Source organism: Phoenix dactylifera, unplaced genomic scaffold (genome assembly GCF_009389715.1).
Source record: "Phoenix dactylifera cultivar Barhee BC4 unplaced genomic scaffold, palm_55x_up_171113_PBpolish2nd_filt_p 001300F, whole genome shotgun sequence".
Classification (NCBI taxonomy): domain Eukaryota; kingdom Viridiplantae; phylum Streptophyta; class Magnoliopsida; order Arecales; family Arecaceae; genus Phoenix; species Phoenix dactylifera.
This window is the reverse complement of record NW_024068632.1, coordinates 63,977-84,853: the sequence shown is the minus strand read 5'-3', so window position 1 is coordinate 84,853 and position 20,877 is coordinate 63,977. Positions and strand designations below refer to the sequence as shown.

Genomic DNA, 20,877 nt, shown 5'->3' with positions numbered 1-20,877 from the left:
TAGGGTAATTCAGCTCATATGATTTCAGCTGTCTAGAAGCATAGGCTATCACTTTCTCATTCTGCATAAGAACACAACCAAGGCCCCTGCGTGATGCATCACTATAGATGCTGAAGCCTCCTGTTCCAGATGGAATGGCCAATATCGGAGCTGTCACCAATCGTCTTTTCAACTCCTAAAAACTCTGCTCACAATCCTCCTTCCATTCAAATTTTACTTGCTTTTGGGTTAGGCGAGATAGAGGCATGGCAATTCGAGAGAATCCCTCAACGAATCTCCGATAGTATCCCGCCATTTCCAAAAAGCTGCGCACCTAGGACACATTAGTAGGTCTACTCCAATCAACTACTGCCTCCACTTTCTTTGGGTCGACAGAGATGCCATCCTTAGAGATCACGTGCCCAAGAAAGGTGATACTGTTTAACCAGAACTCACACTTCTGCAACTTGCCATAAAGCTCGTTTTCTCTAAGAGTTTGCAATACTATCCTCAAATGTTCCTCATGCTCTTGTGGGCTCTTTGAATAGACTAGAATGTCATCAATAAACACCACCACAAATTGATCCAGGTAGGGCTTGAACACCCGATTCATAAGATCCATAAAGGCTGCTGGTGCATTTGTTAACCCGAAAGGCATAACCAAAACTCATAGTGTCCGTATCTAGTTTTGAATGCTGTCTTAGGTATGTCTTCAGCCTTTATTTTCAACTGATGATATCCGGAGCGTAAATCAAGTTTTGAGAACATTTGTGCCCCTTGCAGCTGATCGAATAAATCATCAATTCTCGGTAGAGGGTATTTGTTCCGTACTGTTACTTCCATTTATTTCTCGATAATCTATGCAAAGCCGAAAACTGCCATCTTTCTTTTTCACAAATAGTACAGGAGCACCCCAAGGAGAAACACTAGGCCTGATGAAATTCTTGTCCAACAGCTCCTGTAGTTGTTCCTTTAGTACTTTTAATTCAGCTGGAGCCATCCGGTATGGGGCCTTAGAAATCGGTCCAGTGCCAGGAATCAAATCAATGGAGAATTCAACCTCTCTATCAGGAGGTAATCCTGGCAAATCCTCTGGGAAGACATCAGGGAATTCCCTCACAATAGGAATGTCTTCTAGTTTGAGTTCTTCCAGTTGAGTGCCCATTACCATAGCTAAGAATCCTTCATCACCTTTCCGAAGGAGTCGCTTGGCTTGTATGGCTGAGATTATTTTTGGCGGAGGTAACATTCTATTGCCACTAAAAGTAAACTCTGGATGACCAGGGATTTGAAATTTTACTGTTTTCTTGAAGCAGTCAACAGTAGCATGGTATGCCGCCAGCCAGTCCATCCCAAGGATCAAGTCAAAATCCTTCATCTCTAGGACCAGTAAATCTGCTTTCATCTCCCTGCCTCTCATATTCAAGATACGATCTTTGTAGATAGAGTTAACTAGAATTACATCTCCACTAGGGATGGAAACACAAAATTCAGTCTCTAATGGCATGCAAATCATTGTATTATTTCTTCTAACAAAATCGACAGATACGAAAGAATGAGTAGCTCCAGGATCAATCAAAACATAAGCATTGGTGGATGAGACTTTAATCATACCTGTCACCACAGTGTTAGAGGCGTTGGCATCCTGTTGTGTAAGAGCATAGACTCGCCCTTGAGTTCTAGGCCTCTGTTGCCCTCCTTGTGGTTGTCCATCTTGAGATACTCGATTTTCTAGTGCTCCCGAAATAGGCTGAGGTGTCCGTTGAGTCTGTTGCCCACTATTATTAGGGCAGATGTCCGCCTTGTGGCCCTGTTGGCCACACGAAAAGCAATTCCCTTCGAACCAGCTGCAATCCTTTCGATAATGGGGCCCGCCACATCTATAGCATCTTATAGTACCTTTTTGTTGAGTTTTATCACTCGCAGTAGTTTGTTTCTTGGGCCTTGATTCAGTATTTCTGTCCTGCTCATTTTGAAAACCAACCTGTCTGTTCCTCTTTTTCATAATCTTTTCCCTCTCTTCCTGAGTGTCATTCAAGCCCCTTTCAACTACTAAAGCTTTGTTAACCACATCCTTGTAGGAAGAAAGCTCGAAGGTAGACACCTGTTGTCTGATTCGGGCTCTAAGTCCACTTTCAAACTTCTCAGCTCGTTCTCTTTCATTCTCCACCTGTCCTGGAGCATACCTGGCCAGTTCTTCAAACTTTGCAGCATACTCCGCGACCGTCATGTTCCCTTGCTCTAACCGGGTAAATTCTCGAAATTTCTGCCGCCTCACACTTTGAGGAACATACTTGTCACGGAAAATCTCCTTAAATCCTTCCCAAGTCAAAGATGTAGTGTTCTGTCCCATCTTTCCTCTTTCCACATTCCACCAAATATCCGCTTCTCCCAGCAGCATAAATGTAGCAAATGTGACCCTATCCTCATCAGGGCATCTCAGGGCATTGAAAACTTTTTTCATTTCATTCAGCCAAGTCTCAGCCTCTAAGGGGTTAGAAGTGCCTTTAAAAGCTGAAGGTGCAAACTTTTTGAATTCGGCTAAACTAACATGATGTTCCTGCCGACTTGTAGCCCCCTGTAGATGCTGAGAAGACACCTGCTGCTGGTGCTGTAACTGTTGTTGCATAAATTGTTGCTGCTGTTCCATGAAGCGTTGTTGCATCTCCATCATTCTCATCATGTCTGATCGGGAAGCAGCTTGTTGTTGCATCATTGCTTACATCATCTGAGAAGCACTCAGTGGTTCATTAGGCTGAATTCCAGGCTCACCCGAGGTTCCTGTCCTTGGAGTTTCTGGGGTTTCCATCTCCCGAGCACTACCAACAGGGTTGACGTGATGTTCCTGCTGGTGCACACTCCTGGCCAGCGAGGGTGGAGCACCTTCTTGTTGTTCGGAGGGCGTCCAAGCAGCAGAGCCATCGGCAAAGCGAGTCGGCCTCCTATTACGCCCACGTCTACTCCCTCGTGCCATATCAACCTACACAAGTTACTTTCAACATCTTAAGATTGCAAGGAAAAATATATCAAGAGTGCATTAGATGTCCCCCCCCCCACTCACACTCACTCGAATCTAAACCCTAGGATACTTTAACCTGGCTCTGATACCACTCTGTCACGCCCCGAACCCAGCACCCAGGTCCGGTACGTGACCGGCCGCATGAGCCCTAGAGCAATGCCCTAAAGATCATGCAAGGCCTAAGATGAACAAAAAATCTAATAAAATCCACAATTAATTCATTTATTTAGATAGACGAATCTAGCATGTCCAGATAATCAAATTGATTCAATTACAAAATCTTCAAATGCTCATCATCATCAAGAAAGATAAACTAACTAGCTAGCTAATAACTCTGATACTCGTTCTCTACGCCCAACCCATCCATGTATGCATCCTGCAACTCTGAAAGAGAAAGAAGAAGGGGGTGAGCTTTACAGCCCAGTAAGAACCCCTACACATCCATACCAACACAATAGTAATATGAATTTTGAAAACCACGGCAAAACGATGCACACTTCATGAGATCATAAACCGGCTATCAAAAGACTCAAGTAATCAATATAAGTTTGTACGTCAAACATCAATGAAAGTCCAGTCACACAAGAATGATATAGCATAGGATAACTCATATATATTCATTACTGTGTTCTTTTTTTTTTCCATTCTATATTAACTTGATCCGGATCAATTATCTTTCCGACTTTGGGCCAAATCCCGGTTACGTTTCCAGCCCGTGACAGGGCAAACCAATAGTGTCACACTTAGAGCCTGTGACGGGCAAACCAACATTGTCACACTTAAAGCCTGTGACGGGCAAACCAACATTGTCATACTTAGAGCCTGTGACGGGCAACCAATAGTGTCACACTTAGAGCCTGTGACGGGCAAACCAACATTGTCACACTTAGAGCTTGTGACGGGCAAACCAATAGTGTCACACTTAGAGCCTGTGACGGACAAACCCATAATAATGAGACGGCCCAAAGTCAATGTTCATTTAATCAATTTTACATCCACACATCAATCCCTTTTATTTACAACTATAGACTAATCCGGTCACGTTTCCAGCCCGTGACGGGGCAACCAATATTAACAAGGTTAGTCTATAGCACCACATCCATAAATCCAATTATACAGGTGTAGGTTATGCACATGCATACATCATAATATCAATCACAAGCCAACACAATCAAAATATAGTTTAATATAACAATTTTGATTTGTCTGGATCATAGCATATTAATTCAGATCGTAGCATATTATACATATATAAGTATAAAAATATTTATATTATGCAGGATTGGCGTACAAGGATTCTTACTCTTTATTGAAAAACTCAGACAGACTAAACACCCGCCCTCACGGCGATCTATGAATCAGGATCCGCAGAACCCTGCTCAGCGTCCTCTTGTCCAACAGATTGTTCCCCTACAGAACCAAATCAATATTAGAAATTATCCAAGATATATATATATATATAAATCCAAAACTCTCTATGGATCCTCTTAAAGGTCCACTAGTATCTAGCGCCCCAGGACTAACCAACAGTCCATGATCTCCCTATATTGAACTAGAGAGAAAACAAAGCAATAAAAGGGAGCAACTAGAGAGGAAGAACAAAAAAAGAATTGTTCTCTCTCTCTCTCTCTTTCTTCCTTCTTCCCGTCAATAAATTAACAGAGAAGAGAGAGTTGGCTCTCTCTCTCTCTCTTTCTTCCTTCCTTCCTCCCGATTGGAGGGTAAACTCCATGGCGGCGGCCCATGGTCGGCACCGTCCCATGACCGACGGCCTCGGCAGTGCCGGCGATGCGCCATGGCCGGCAACGGCTGGCCGGAATGGAAGAGGAAGAAGTCGCACAGGGGCTCGGCTTCTCCATCAATCCGGCAGATTACCGGCCGTATTCCCAAAGAAACAATGGCCCTTAGACAAAGGAAAAGGAGGAGAGGGACCTTACCTCGTCTCCGGTGAGCTTCTCCGGCAAGCCCGACGGCGAACAACCCAAGCCTCTCACGGATCGCCTAGAACTCCAAATCTCTCTCTCCCCCCCCCTTTTTTTTTTGAAAGGATCTCTCGGTTGGTGCCCTAGGAAGAGAGGGAGGAGGTCTTGGAAGAGGATTGGCCCAAAATAGTAGGGTTTGATCCCCTCCTAAATCTCTCCTTCCGGTGGATTCGGGAGGAGGGGAAAAATTCCCGAAACAGGGGAGGGAGAGCATTCAATCGGAAGACTCCCTCCCCTTTTTCTTTCACATGTTGGGCCGCCCTTGCTCAGAGGCCGGCCCAACTCAAACGTGGCCTTTACAACTGCAGGGGGATATAGATATTCTAACTTGATTGATAGTGGCAGTACTGAAAACTTCGTGTCTCGATACATGGTTGATAAACTAAAGATACCTACACAAAAGCTTCATAAACCATATAAGGTATTTTAGTTTATAGAGGGAGTTGGGGTTTCGGTCACCCACAAGTGTCTAGTAGAGTTTTTCATTGGAGAACGATACCAAGATCAGGTATGGTGTGACACTATGCCATGGAGGTATGCCACGTATTGTTAGGTAGGCCTTGGCAGTACGATAGGAAGACCCAGCATGATGAAGAAAAGAATACATATTCCTTTGTGAAAGATAAAATGAATATCACACTCTATCCACAAAAGGAGTTGTATGGCTATAACATGAAAAATTCTGTAAAAGAAAAAGGCAAAGAACCTACTCAAAGGGCCTTGATTCTAAATTCAAAATCTTTTAAGGCTGGACTGAAAAAGAGCTCAGTAGTTTGTTAGGAAAAGGAAAAGGCCCAGAATACAAGCTTGTACACCCCGTTGTCTATTCCTAGTGGCCCTTGGGAAGATATCACCATGGACTTCATTGTACGACTACCCATGACGGCTAGGAAGGTTGATTCGATTTTTGTTGTGGTGGACCGGTTTTCAAAAATGGCACATTTCATTCTATGTAGGAAAACATCTGATGCATCTCATATAGCACATTTATTTTTTTAAAAAATTGTTAGACTGCATGGTATTCCAAGATCATTCACATTTGATAGAGACACAAAATTTACTAGTTATTTTTGAAAAACTCTTTGGAGAAAATTAGGAACAAAACTAAACTTCAGCGGTGCTTATCACCCCCAAACAGATGGTCAGATAGAGGTAGTGAATCGTACACTCGGTAACATGCTTAGATGTTTGGTTAGTGAGCGTCCTACTCAGTGGGATCTGATTTTAGCACAGGCTGAATTTGCATACAACAGTTCTATGAATCGTACTATTGGTAAGTCTCCATTTGAAATCTAAGGTTTTTCTATTCCACACATACTGGATCGTGCTTCCATTCCCTATCATGGTCGAATAAGTGCCGAAGTAGAGAACAATATTGAGCAGGTCCGTCACATCCAGCGGGAAGTCCATCAGTGCTTGCTTGACTCCAGTGCTAGGTATAAGGATGATGCTGACCATAATCGTAGGGAGATTCACTTTGCAGAGGGCGATCTGGTCATGGCCTATTTCAGGAGAGAGATTTCCATTGGGTAATTATAGCAAACTCAGCCCGCGAAAGTATGGTCCATTCCGCATATGTCGAAAGCTAGGGAGAACGCCTATTTATTGGAGCTTCCAGACAATGTCCAGAATTCCCCAATTTTCAACGTTGCCGACCTGTACCAGTTCCATGAAGATCCACCAGAGGCGGTTGCAGTTCCAGATCTACCCAGCACCAGTTCAGAGTCCAGTTTTCATGAGGGTATTAAGGATATTCTTGACGTGGGAGCAGTAGACACTCAGTGTGGGCAGTACCGCAGATTTCTTGTGCGTTGGCAAGGGAGACCTATGTCAGACAGTTTATGGATCAACGAGGATGAGTTGAGGCGCCAGAGACCTGATTTGTTGTAGTGCATACGAGGCCTACTCGTCAGGAGTCGAGCTCTTTCCAGTTGTAGAAAACTAATGTAGTCTCAAGACTTCATCTTATACATAGTTTATATTTTTTTGTTGTTTCTGTGTTTTCCATCCAAAGCCATATTTAGGCTTGGATTTTGAGTCGAGTCATGTACTAGTACTGCCAAGCAAAAAGAGTCTACCTAGGTGTGATAGAAAGCCTAACCCAACTCCAAACTTCCACACTTTAATTGATTGAACCTTAGCCTTTCTTCAATGCCCACAGTCATCACTCATCTCTAGGAACGGAGAAGGATGGATGATAGTCTTGAAAATAGAATTGTGCATGAATGGAAGAAGGGGGGAAAGAAGTTAGAAAAGAAAAAAAAATACAGAAATCTGCAGAAAACAACACAGAAAAAAATACTGTTCATGTGAATAGTAACCCGACCCGTTACTGTTACGGAATAGTAACCCGACCCATTACTGTTCACAAAATAGTAACCCGACCCAGTTACTATTCACGGAACAGTAACCCAACCTATAAAAAGACAGGACAACAACCAAAAAAAAAAAAAGAGAAGAAACTCTAGAAAGGTGAATGCCACCGTGGGCGAAGCCCTGAAAAACCCTTTTTCTTCCACTTTCATCCTACTTCTTGACCTATTTCTTCTTGAAGCCACCTTCTTGACCCCGTCATCCTTCATCTCGATACTTTAGTGGAGTACGGCCTAAAGATTCTTATTGGATTGGAGGGACCAAACTCACAGAAGTAATTATCCGACTAATTCTATCACCATCTTTTGCCCAACCCTTGTTTTTTCATCCATCAATCATTATCTCCACCCATCATCATTACCATCGTTGCCATCTATTACATCCTTGGAACCCGAATTTACTGGCAGTAATTTTTTTTATTGTTCTATTGTAGTTATTTTCAGTTTGCTGCAGTAATCATATTTCATTAATTAGGCTTTATTAATAAGATATCTATCATGTCCTGTTTTGCGTTCACATACCTCTATGATGATCTTTTGGGATGATGAGTATTTGCTGAAGTATCTAATCAATCGCACCATAATTGATTATTATGAAATTAATCTACACCTGTAGTAATCGATTATAGGTTGCATCAGATATGCAACGGTCTCTCAAAGAAAAGAAATGACACAAAAGGTTAAAAGGATATGGATAAATGAAATGCATGCCAGATGGAGCAACATGCAAAAAATGCACAATAGAGGAGAGAGAAAGGAGAGGGAAGAAAATAATGGATGATGGTCTGACTTATGAGGTCGTGCACTGCTTTTTTATCATAAAACAATGAGGGCAATCTGTAAGGACCCGTGTGGGCGTGTGTTTAGTTTCACATCGGTTATTTGCCGGAAAAATCTTGAGTACTTATATAGAACTAAGAAATCCAAAAAATATTTTTCAGCTAGTTTTTTTGAATGAGATCCTGCATTGTGATAAATTATATCAGACTGAACTCGGGCCATAACCTATGTGGACAAGGGTACATTGCAGCACCGGTTCATGGAGGCTGACCACTGGCCGATCGTGACGCTTGTTAACACCATAGACGATGGTCTAACTTATGAGACTATGCACCGCTTTTTTGTTATAAAATGAGGGAAACCAAAAGGCCAGCTTCTATGTATATTCCTTGAGAGGTCTCCTTCATTTTACCCATTATACCATTATTGGCCTGATTTGATGAGGTCCAAAGTAGTGGTTAAAGTGTAATCTATATAACTTATGGTAAAACCAACCAATAACAAATAAAGATTAATAGTCCTTCCAAGCTTGGGATAGCTTTCAACTGGTTCCCTTCATTTTGATTTCTTATATGGGCACGTCGATCAACAAGGTATTAGCAAATATAAGCTTGGAAGATTCGTTGACTATACAAATTGCAGGTTATTATCCCAATATACCTACCAAAGACCACTAAATCTTTTTTGAGGGGACCAAGGACCATTAATTCAAAGCTTCATTTCTTTAATATGAGCCATCATCGATGTGACTTCAGAAGTTGCATAAACAATTGCTCAGTACTCAAACTTTTAGGTCATTAGGTCCTCCCTTTGAGGGCACAATAACCTCTAGTTGATATTCTATCTATTCAAGTTTTCTCTCGAGGTTTCCTGCACGGAGATCCTACATAAATCATCCATAAAAAAGGGCATTTTTCAAATCTAAAATGAAGCCCATAGAAGGATGATAACTCAAACAAAGTTGAGCTTTTTCAGCAAAGAAAATTAGTAAAAATATTTCATACCATGTACTCATATAGAATCTTCTTCTTCTAGACGAGTTTTCAGACTTCCCACAAAATTCTAAGATAAATCTAGCAATGCATATCCAAACCAACAGCTTGCTTTTCTAGTTTCATTGAAATGAGGGTTTAATAACTCTTCTTGCATTATTATCTTCTACCCTTCCAACGAAAAGGCATCAAGAAAATATTTTGGATTAAAAGGGTACAATGCATGGACAAATTGATACCAGTTAGTTGATTTATGGAATGAAACAAATGAGGCATGCAAGTTTATTTGCCTTTATGCTGAGCATTAGGAACCTAAAAATCTTTGGACCCATTGAACTAGAAGTCAATGGAGTTAATTAGCAAGAAAATTTTCAATACCGCGTACTTTCCTTCCAAATCAATAAGGGAACATTTTGATCGGTTCCTTCAATTTTGAAAATAAACCATGCAATAGCACGTATCCTGTAGGATAGTGATTACGGGTGTCGGTCCACAGGGATTGGAGAATAAGTTATTTTTTCTAATTAAATAATTACTTCAAAGGGCATAAGCTAGAGTAAATGATAAAAACTAAGAATTAATATGGATGTAGTAGTATGAAATATCTATGGAGAGAGGTGTTTAGGGCTAGAATCCACCGATGGATTCGTAAGTGTGATGCTTTCAATGACTTAGATGCGTGTATGATCTGATTGCTCTTAACTATAAGTTAAGGCAATCATACAAAAAGTTGAAATCTAACCCACAGTATGAGTCATCTAAATCTGGTACAAACCATCTTCTCTAAGGATAGGCATGGTCTGTCCTATTTAGCATGATCCATCTGATGATTAATTTCTCAAAGATAAATTCGATAGTTGCATAGCAATCTCCTCCAAACCACAGGTAATGGATTCGATTTCGATAAACTAGGTTAATTCATGCAAAGACTTTCTACAAGATAAACATCTTACACAAATTAAACAAGACATTTTAAGATCATAATTTCATTGAGTATGCAACTGTCTTACAATGCTAAAAATCAAAGAAATGCAACATAAATACTCATCCATGGCGACTTTGATCGGCTTGCTGAGATGCTCCACGCCATCCGCATCATTTTCTTTCCTAATTGATCCGCTCCCAGCCTCCCTCCATTCTCTTTTTTTTAAAATTTCTTTTCTCTCCTTCCCCCGAAATAGGGTCTCCCCTGTTTCTTTCGAACCCAGCTCCCCCCCCTTTCCGATGGCCACCCTCCTCCTTTTAATCTCCCCGGGCGCTGGTTCAGTGTGGAATAAAATCATATCTTCCCCGATTTTGGGCGTGCCGATGGAAGGGAAGGAGCTGGACGCGCTGAATCTCGGATCTCGCTCGGAACGGCAGCTGTGATGAGGCGGGGATGCAGGCGGATGCCTGATGCGTGGCTAGCTGGAGACGTGAAGCATGCCGGCACGATCTCTGCTGATCTGGTCGCGATTGGGAGCTGAAATCTGGGACATTTCGGCTGTGGAAGGAAATCCGGATGGCCGGAGATGTGCTGCAGACTTGAATCGCGCCATGGATGCGTTGAAGACGCTTCGGACGAACGCCTGATTCGCTGGCTGCATCGCGGGATGAGAGGAGATCTGGGAGGATCTGGAATGTTGGGACTCTTCTTGGAATGAATTCGGGAGGAAATGAGGATCGGTGAAGCGGAGGGGGTCTCGGCTGGGATGCTGGGACGCGATGAACAGAGTGGGGAGAGGATGGATTCTAGAATCGGCTGGGAGGAAGATGATGCTTAACTCGCGGATGCTAGGAGGATTGCATCGCGGGATGAAGAGGAAGAGGCGGGGTCATCCGGGATTTGGGATCTTGAATCCGGAGGAGACGCGGACGGTGATGGTGAGAATCGGGAGGCTGGGTCGATTTGGAAATCTCCCTTGTTTCAGTGCTGCATTGGGGCCGGCTGGGAGGGAGATGAGCTTTGTTTTGAAGCAAAGGAAAAAAGTGTGGATTTGAGCCTGGGAGATTTGCTGGATACGGGGGATGATGAATCGCATGAGGATTCATCTGGGAAGCTTGGATTGGCTTGGATAGTGGAGAAAATCTGGGAAGGATAGGGAAGGATGGGAGATGATCCGAAACAGGGGAAGAGAAGAGGAAAAGAATGATGCGGAAGAATAATACGGGCATGAGTGAATTTCATTATTATTTTTTTAGAGAGGTGGTTGGGGTCCACTCGGGTAGGTTGGGAGGGCTCTGTTTTGCTATGTTGGGAAGCCTGGTGCACACGGGAAAGATGACGTGGACAAAGGAATGGGTAGCTTCATGCACATGTGGAAGAAAGTAATCCACACATGAAACAGATTGGGACTAATTCGTGAATGAGGTGACTCGACCTGCACACACATTAGACTAAATCGATATAGAAAATTAAACCAAACTTGAATTACCTCTAATAATTTATTAAAATGAAATGACGAAAGAAAACACATTTTCTTCTGTTAATATTTAAAATATGTGTATAACAATAATAATAAGTGCTATGTAAAATAGATAAATTTGTACATTATTTAGCACTTATCACATGCCCAAACCTACATTTTGCTAGTCCTCGAGCAAAATAGAAGAGAAATTAACTCACTTTCGCAGGAATTGCGATTGCATTTACCATATGCAACAAGGCTTTAAACCCCTAGGTTACCCTAGTGGACGAGTTATAGTCTCGTGAGGGTTTCCAGTGAAGATACCCACAAACTTCAATATTAAAATAAATCATTTATTGTTATGATTATTTTTTATTTTTTTATTTATTTATTTTTTATTTTATTTTATTTTTTTATCGATTGATCTATGAAGTGAAAATCAAATTCCAAATGCATACTAGCTAAGAATTTCAAAAAATCTTTTTTTTAAAAATTAAAATCTAATTTAAGATACATAAATGATAAGAATTTCAAAGCACACACGGTTTTTTTACTAAATCAGCCCAAATTCTAGGTTAGTATGCAATCTAAGTTAAAGTCATTAAGTTTCCGTTTAGGAAGTTGTAAGACTCATTTGTACTGGAGTGCTCGGTGAAATCTGGACCGTACACAAGCTAAGAGTTCGGATCTCCAAAATATTGCTAATACTAGTAGTTTCCAAGGATTGGTCGAAAAGACTTGCTCACTGATTCAAAATCATCTTATCTGCAGGATTTCGAGAGTTGTGGATGTTTACTTTATTACCTCACGGGCTTTATCTGTAATATTTCAGTTTACTCGAATTTTTACAACGACGGCTTTCACACTATTGTCTTTTTCAAGGTCAATACAGAGTTTTTTTTATAAAAGATATATAAATTGTGCACTTTTACTCTTGTGGTAATTTCTCTGTGTAACGAGCAGTCAGTCGACAACTCTCACTCCAGTTGGCATAAGGTGTCTGGCATCAAGACTCCCCTACGGACTTATGCTTGGAGTCCTCATCACAAGCCCACTTGACCTTTGACAATAGGTAGCCCTTTTCGATGTTCCTGACTAAATCCATTTTTATTGATGATTTTTTTTTTTGGAATTAGATAAGTATGATTCATCAGGGTCCAAGGTTGCTACTACACTATCAACATATTGTCGAGCCTAGACTTTAGAAGGGTCGGCCAGTGTGTAGTGAAATTCCAAAGTATTAATTAGCTTACAACTCCCTAAGAGAGACTCAATAAAAAGAACTTAAATTTGTATTACTTCCGACTAGTCATTGGGCTTTTTAGATTTTATATATCTTGTGTATTTATCATTCTCGCATAAATATATAGAAATTAGGTTTTTTAAAAACAAAAACTTTTTTTTAGTTTTAAATTTTTTTTATTATTATTTATTATTATTTTATAAAAATCTGAAAATGAACACATTTTTTCTATTTTTTTTTTGGATGAAAATCAAGATGAATACCCCCAAACCTAAACCTAACATTGTCCTCAATGTTAAAGAAATCTAAGAGAATTGGGTTGCCTCCCAACAAGCGCTAAGTTTATTGTCTTCAGCCAGACACAGTGCATCCTTAATTATTTTGGTAAACAGGGTTCGTCAAATTAAGAGATTCGATCAATTGCCCGTCGGCAACACAGTCCACATAAGGTTTTAACCTTTGGCCACTGACTTTTAAAACATGTCCACCATTGAGGTGTTGGATCTCTACTGCACCATAAGGAGAAACCTTTTTCACTATGAATGATCCATCCCACCTAGAGCGAAGTTTACCCGGAAAGAGTCGCAACTTGGAATTGAATAGCCAAACCTTTTGACCAGGTTCAAAGGACTTACGGTTAATGGTTTTATCATGAAAAGCCTTAGTCCTTGCTTTATAAATTTTAGCACTTTCATAGGCCTCATTGCGCAACTCTTCAAGTTCACTTAGTTGGAGTTTTCGGTTAGGACCAGCTGCTGTCTCAGGTAATCGAATGCAAGATGGAAAAGTATAAATGGTGGGAGTAAAATACCCCCTCAGGAGTTTGGGTTGTTCTTCAGCCATCTCAGGAGGTGGGGATGATTCTAATGTTCTGATCTCAGCTCGAATATTCCTAAGGGTCCGTTCTATTTCAGGATCAAAAGATAATAGGTCACGTACTCTAGAACGACTCCCTTGCATACACTAGTACTTGATCAGTCAAGCATGCAATAAAAGAACAACACATCAATCCTTGTATTTGTCCTAAAATCATTAGACAGCTCCTAACTAGTTTGAAGAGGGCACCTAAGCCTCCAATCCGGTCTAATGAACCGAGTTGATCAGGTAAGCTCCCAGATAAGTGGAGGGGTCACGATGCGTTCGCAAAGGTCCCACTTAAAACCCACTTGCCTCGAACAGATGAACTGTCTCCCTTATAGGGACAAAGCTTGCCTAGACATCAACTAAGCCACCGAGCGAAATTGGTGCAACTTTTGGTGATCTTCGTCCTATTGAGCTCGAATGTCCCTAGGAGCCAACGTCTAATTGATTTTAATTAAAGTGACACTATGTGAGATTGAGTTCACCTAAGTTGGGCAAGAGTTCGGTGATGAAATCCGGCTCTTATCTTGTTGGGGTGATTGCCCTTACTATGTGCGGATTAATTTGTGCATGTGTATCAGGCATGCATTCACACTTTTGCTAAAATTAAAATCATACAATCACCATAATAATTTCAAGCTAATTGAGAATCAATTTAAACAAGAAAGGTTTAGAGGTTACCAAATGGAATTTCCCCAGCAATTAAAAAAAAATTTTTTTTTAGGCAAACCTCTACAGCATTCCTTTTCCAGCAGTTCTCCTTTTGATCATCCCAGATTTTGTCGATTCCTGATCAAATAGTATAAAAAGAAAAATTAAAAATTAGTGAGAGAGAAAGAGGAGATAAGAAAAGTAACAATAATAGAAAATAATTTTTATTTTATTTTAGATATATATTTTTTTTGAAAGTTTTTTTAATTAATTAATTTTTATTTTATTTTTTAATGATAGGAAAAATAACTATGCTAGCAATCTCCAGAAACGGCGCCAAAAATTGATCGGTTCTTTCAATTTTGAAAATAAATCACGCAATAGCACGTATCCTGTAGGATAGTGATTACAGGTGTCGGTCCACAGGGATTGGAGAATAAGTTATTTTTCCTAATTAAATAATTACTTCAAAGGGCATAAGCTAGAGTAAATGATAGAAACTAAGAATTAATATGGATGTCGTAGTATGAAATATCTATGGAGAGAGGTGTTTAGGGCTAGAATCCACCGATGGATTTGTAAGTGTGATGCTTTCAATGACTTAGATGCGTGTATGATCTGATTGCTCTTAACTACAAGTTAAGGCAATCATACAAAAAGTTGAAATCTAACCCACAGTATGAGTCATCTAAATCTGGTACAAACCATCTTCTCTAAGGATAGGCATGGTTTGTCCCATTTAGCATGATCCATCTGATGATTAATTTCTCAAAGATAAATTCGATAGTTGCATAGCAATCTCCTCCAAACCACAGGTAATGGATTCGATTTCGATAAACTAGGTTAATTCATGCAAAGACTTTCTACAAGATAAACATCTTACACAAATTAAACAAGACATTTTAAGATCATAATTTCATTGAGTATGCAACTGTCTTACAACGCTAAAAATCAAAGAAATGCAACATAAATACTCATCCATGGCTTCATCAAACCCTTAAACCAGGATTCAGCCACTCATGATGCTTGGCGACTTTGATCGGCTTGCTGAGATGCTCCAGGCCATCCGCATCATTTTCTTTCCTAATTGATCCGCTCCCAGCCTCCCTCCATTCTCTTTTTTTTTTAATTTCTTTTCTCTCCTTCCCCCAAAACAGGGTCTCCCCTGTTTCTTTCGAACCCAGCTCCCCCCCCCTTCCGATGGCCACCCTCCTCCTTTTAATCTCCCCGGGCGCTAGTTCAGTGTGGAATAAAATCATATCTTCCCCGATTTTGGGCGTGCGGATGGAAGGGAAGGAGCTGGACGCGCTGAATCTCGGATCTCGCTCGGAATGGCAGCTGTGATGAGGCGGGGATGCAGGCGGATGCTTGATGCGTGGCTAGCTGGAGACGTGAAGCATGCCGGCACGATCTCTGCTGATCTGGTCGCGATTGGGAGCTGAAATCTGGGACATCTCGGCTGTGGAAGGAAATCCGGATGGCCGGAGATGTGCTGCAGACTTGAATCGCGCCATGGATGCGTTGAAGACGCTTCGGACGAACGCCTGATTCGCTAGCTGCATCGCGGGATGAGAGGAGATCTGGGAGGATCTGGAATGTTGGGACTCTTTTTGGAATGAATCCGGGAGGAAATGAGGATCGGTGAAGTGGAGGGGGTCTCGGCTGGGATGCTGGGACGCGATGAACGGAGTGGGGAGAGGATGGATTCTAGAATCGGCTGGGAGGAAGATGATGCTTAACTCGCGGATGCTGGGAGGATTGCATCGCGGGATGAAGAGGAAGAGGCGGGGTCATCCGGGATTTGGGATCTTGAATCCGGAGGAGACGCGGACGGTGATGGCGAGAATCGGGAGGCTGGGTCGATTTGGAAAACTCCCCTGTTTCAGTGCTGCATTGGGGCCGGCTGGGAGGGAGATGAGCTTTGTTTTGAAGCAAAGGAAAAAAGTGTGGATTTGAGCCTGGGAGAATTGCTGGATACGGGGGATGATGAATCGCATGAGGATTCATCTGGGAAGCTTGGATTGGCTTGGATAGTGGAGAAAATCTGGGAAGGATAGGGAAGGATGGGAGATGATCCGAAACAGGGGAAGAGAAGAGGAGAAGAATGATGCGGAAGAATAATACGGGCGTGAGTGAATTTTATTATTATTATTTTAGAGAGGTGGTTGGGGTCCACTCGGGTAGGTTGGGAGGGCTCCGTTTTGCTATGTTGGGAAGCCTGGTGCACACGGAAAAGATGACGTGGACAAAGGAATGGGTAGCTTCATGCACATGTGGAAGAAAGTAATCCACACATGAAACAGATTGGGACTAATTTGTGAATGAGGTGACTCGACCTGCACACACATTAGACTAAATCGATATAGAAAATTAAACCAAACTTGAATTACCTCTAATAATTTATTAAAATGAAATGACAAAGGAAAATACATTTTCTTCTGTTAATATTTAAAATATGTGTATAACAATAATAATAAGTGCTATGTAAAATAGATAAATTTGTACATTATTTAGCACTTATCACATTTGTTTTCTGATTTTTAGATATTAGACAAACAGATGATCTACTAGCCATATGTCAACCCTTGAATCCACTATTCATATTGCCATGTGGGAATAAGGTCAGCCTGGTTGGAATAACCAATATATTCCAAGAAGATTGAGTAGGAGGAAGTCTTATTAAACTAGCTCAGATTGGACCAGTGGAGGTCAAATCATAGTTTGTTGAACCATGCCAAACTGGTTAGTTCGTAGCGTACCGAACCAGACCGGTCAATTGCCAGCATGGTTCATTACCTCGGTTCAAATTGGAGGGAGTGGGAGGAGAGAGAGAGAAAGAGATAGAAAGAAGGGGGGAGGCATAGAGAGAGATTGAGAGAGAGGAAGGAAGGCCACAAGAGAGAAAGGCTAATGAGGGCTCCCCTATTTCAAAAGGAAATAAAGGAGGCCTTTGTTAAATTCGAAATGAAGTCGGCAACTGGCTGAAGCCGACAAACCAATTGCCGATATTACTTCAAAACCGGCAAATTAAAAAAGGCTCCGTTGTTTTGTTTCAAAACATGGGAGGCCTCATCAGCCTTTCTCTGTGATGACCCAAAGATTGATTCATAGATTGATTTTGATGATCACAAAATCTTGAAGTATAGATACTAATGTTTATGTTGCAAGGAGAAAGATATTTATTTTGCAAGGAACATAGCAAGTTGGAAGAACACAAGAAGGCCTCCAAAGCTCTCAAGTTGGAAGAAAGCTACAATTTATTGGCCCAAAGTTTAAAGTTCAAAGGATTCAAATTGGAGGAGTAAAATCAAAAGAAAAATTCAAAAGAACAGTCTTCGAGTCGACTCCAGTGGAATTCGAGTCGACTCCGGAGAAGTATGAGTCGACTCCGGAGAAGTATGAGTCGACTCCTAGGAGTCACAGGCAGAAAAGTCAGAGAGCAGTTTTCGGGTCTGAGATTCGAGTCGACTCCAGTGGAACGCGAGTCGACTCCGATGGTTGGTAGGTCGACTCCAAAGAAAGCAAGAGTCGACTCTCAGCGGAACACAAAGAAAAAGTCAGAGAGCATTTTTGGGACTCTGAGATTCGAGTCGACTCCCGCATTGCACGAGTCGACTCCGAGACTCCGCGACCATCGACAGACAGAAAACCATGTTACTGCCTCTGAGATTCGAGTCGACTCCCAGACAGCTCGAGTCGACTCCAAGACAAGCTTCACGTCAAAAGGCAGAAGACCAACTTTCGGAAACTGAGAGCCGAGTCGACTCCAAGGAAGTTCGAGTCGACTCCAAGACTGGATGAGCCAAAAGACAGAGGATCGGGAGTTCGGGCTCTGAGATTCGAGTCGACTCCAAGGACAGTCGAGTCGACTCGAGTGGACAAAATTCAAAATTGGATCCACGGACTTCTGTGGATGAGCCGACTCCAAAATTGCCAGGTCAGCTCCAGATGTTGGCGAGTCGACTCCGGGTTAAGTCGAGTCGACTCCCAGTCAAGGCATGCACTTTAATTCAAATTTGGAACAGTGGCCGAGTCGTCTCCAGTAAAGCACGAGCCGACTCCTGCAACAGGCGAGTCGACTCCTGATCGCGCGAGTCGACTCCGATCCCAACGGTAATATTGTCAGAAAGTGCAGACTGTGTCCAACGGCTCTATTTTTGTCTCTAACGGCTATATTCTTGTTTCCACGCCATCTAAAGCTATAAAAACAAGAAGAGAGCTAGGGGAGAACTCATGGAAGTGGGAGAAAACATTTAGGGAAGAGATTTGGAAGAGATTACAAGGGAAATCTCCCATAAGCACAAAAGGGCCATTCAAAGTAAAATAGAGAGAAGAAGAGCATCCAAGTGAATCCCAAAGCTTCCTCTCCATCCGTGTGCTGCCTCGGAGATCCTCTACTTCGTGCAAAATCAGAAGAGGGGCAAGTGAAGAAGAAGCCGAGTTCCTCCATCTACAAATTAGTTTGAGGGCTTCTTCTCTTTTCTTTACTTATTTACATTTGCTATATTTGCTTTTTTGAGAAGCTTGTATTTGATTTAAACTCTTGTTCTAATATCTTGTAACTTGATTCAATCAAGGGATTGAATCAAGGGGATAAGGTTTGTTGGTGAGCCAAAGTGAAAAACCAACGTTGTAAGGTTGTGGTTGGTGAGCCTTTGGGGAAAACCAACTGGGTTGATTGTGAACCCGAAAAAACAATCATTGTAAGGTTGTGGTTGGTGAGCCTTTGGAAAAACCAACTGGGTTGGATTGTGAGCCCGTGAAAACAATCGGTTGGTTCTAGTCGGTGAGCCTGTGAAAACCGACCGAGTTCGTTGTGATCTCGCAAAACAACAAGTTGGGTTGTGAGCTTGTAAAACAACCGACTGTAATCTAAGGGATTATAGTGAAATTCCCAAGAGGTCTTGGGGAGTGGATGTAGGTGCTGGGGTGCACCGAACCACTATACATCTTTGTGTTTGTGATGTCTTATCTCTTGTACTTCATGCCTTCCATTCATGCTTGATTGTGTAATATCTCTAGCTTTGTTTTCTATAGAGTTATAAGTGATTTGCTTAGCTTCCACTCCATTCTTACCATACACATAGATTAAGATTGATCATACAACTATAAGTTAATTTTAGATCAATTGCACCCTAAAGCCATAGTATAATTGCTCTAGCTTAATCTTCCACTGCTTTACTTGTAATCGCCTAGAGCTTAAGTAAATAACATCCTATTATTCTGCTGCAGTCTATTCAAAGTAAAAATTAGGGAACATAATTTTTAGAAAACCCAATTCACCCCCCCTCTTGGGTTGTCACCTTGGGCAACAAGTGGTATCAGAGCTGGTGCTCAAATATTATTTGTAGTCTTAACCGACTAGAGCCAAAGATCATGACAACCCCACATAACGTATTACCTGCTGAGGGACTGTCCACAAACAGACCTCCACTGTTTGATGGATCTAACTATATTCAATGGAAAGCTAGAATGAAAATCTTTACTCAATCACAAAACTATGAGTTATCGAATGTCATAACAAATGGCCTACACACACCCACGAAATTAATTGAAAGTATGTTTGATAAAAATTTGGCTGAACTGAATGCTAAGGCTATGAACCTATTATATTGTGCATTAGATAGGAATGAGTTTAATTACATATCTTCTTGCATAACTGCTAAAGATATATGGAATATGCTTGAAGTTAAATATGAATGCCCTAACAAATCTGAAACATCATGTGTAGAAGAAGAGCAGTATCATATTGCAAATTCATGTTTCATAGCACATGAGGTACATGCTGAAACTGAAAGCAATTTTACATTTGATGAACTTCACGATGCCTTTTCTGATTTGTATTTAGAATATAAGAAACTTGTTTGTAAGAATAAGAACTTGAGGAATGAAAATCAAATTCTAATAGATGAAAAACTGAAACTAACTAGTAAAACTGAAATCTTAATTAAAGAAAATCAAGAACTAAATCAGAAAAACCAACTTCTCACTGAAAGCCATGATAAACTTAAGAAAAATAATGAATTGCTTTCAGAAGATAACAAAAGATTAACCAAAGAAGTTGACAAATTAAAACCTGTTGTTGAAAGATTTACTTTGAGCTCTGAAAAGTTGAACCTAATGATAAATAATCAAAGAGCTGAATTTGACAAAGTTGGATTGGGGTATCAACCATGGTACATCCAAAAATCTTTCAAGAATACAGTTGTTAAATCCTCCGTTGCCTATCCTAAAACAGATTCTTATAAATATGATGAACAAAAGTTAATTAAAATCCCTTTTGTTCATCCCAAAATAGTTTTTCATAAATTCAATGAACCTAATCAGAAAATTAAAAATTCATCATCTACTTGTGTTAAATCTATGACTGTCAAATTTAACACGAATATGCAGAAATACACATCTTGTAATTCTAAAATCTACAAGCTTATGGACAAAATAGCTATTAAGAAAATATGGGTTCCAAAAGGAACAATAATAGCTAACCTGCAAGGACCCAAAAGAGTTTGGGTTCCTAAGTTGAAAATCTGATTATCTTTCTGCAGGTGTGTCTAGCTCCCCAAGGTTCTAATAAAAGATATTATCTGAACAATGGGTATTCTAGACACATG

General features: G+C 41.0%; 1 protein-coding gene across 1 annotated transcript; it reads right to left on the bottom strand.

Annotated features, from left to right (window-relative positions):
- Positions 1-778: 778 nt before the first annotated feature.
- Positions 779-5,265, bottom strand: LOC108511168. The gene is made up of 3 exons (XM_039121959.1): positions 4,936-5,265; positions 4,302-4,408; positions 779-3,382 (listed from the first exon to the last, which is right to left on the bottom strand). The coding sequence occupies exon 3, from the start codon at positions 2,693-2,695 to the stop codon at positions 779-781; it is 1,917 nt and encodes a 638-aa protein (XP_038977887.1). The 5' UTR covers positions 2,696-3,382; positions 4,302-4,408; positions 4,936-5,265.
- Positions 5,266-20,877: the final 15,612 nt, after the last annotated feature.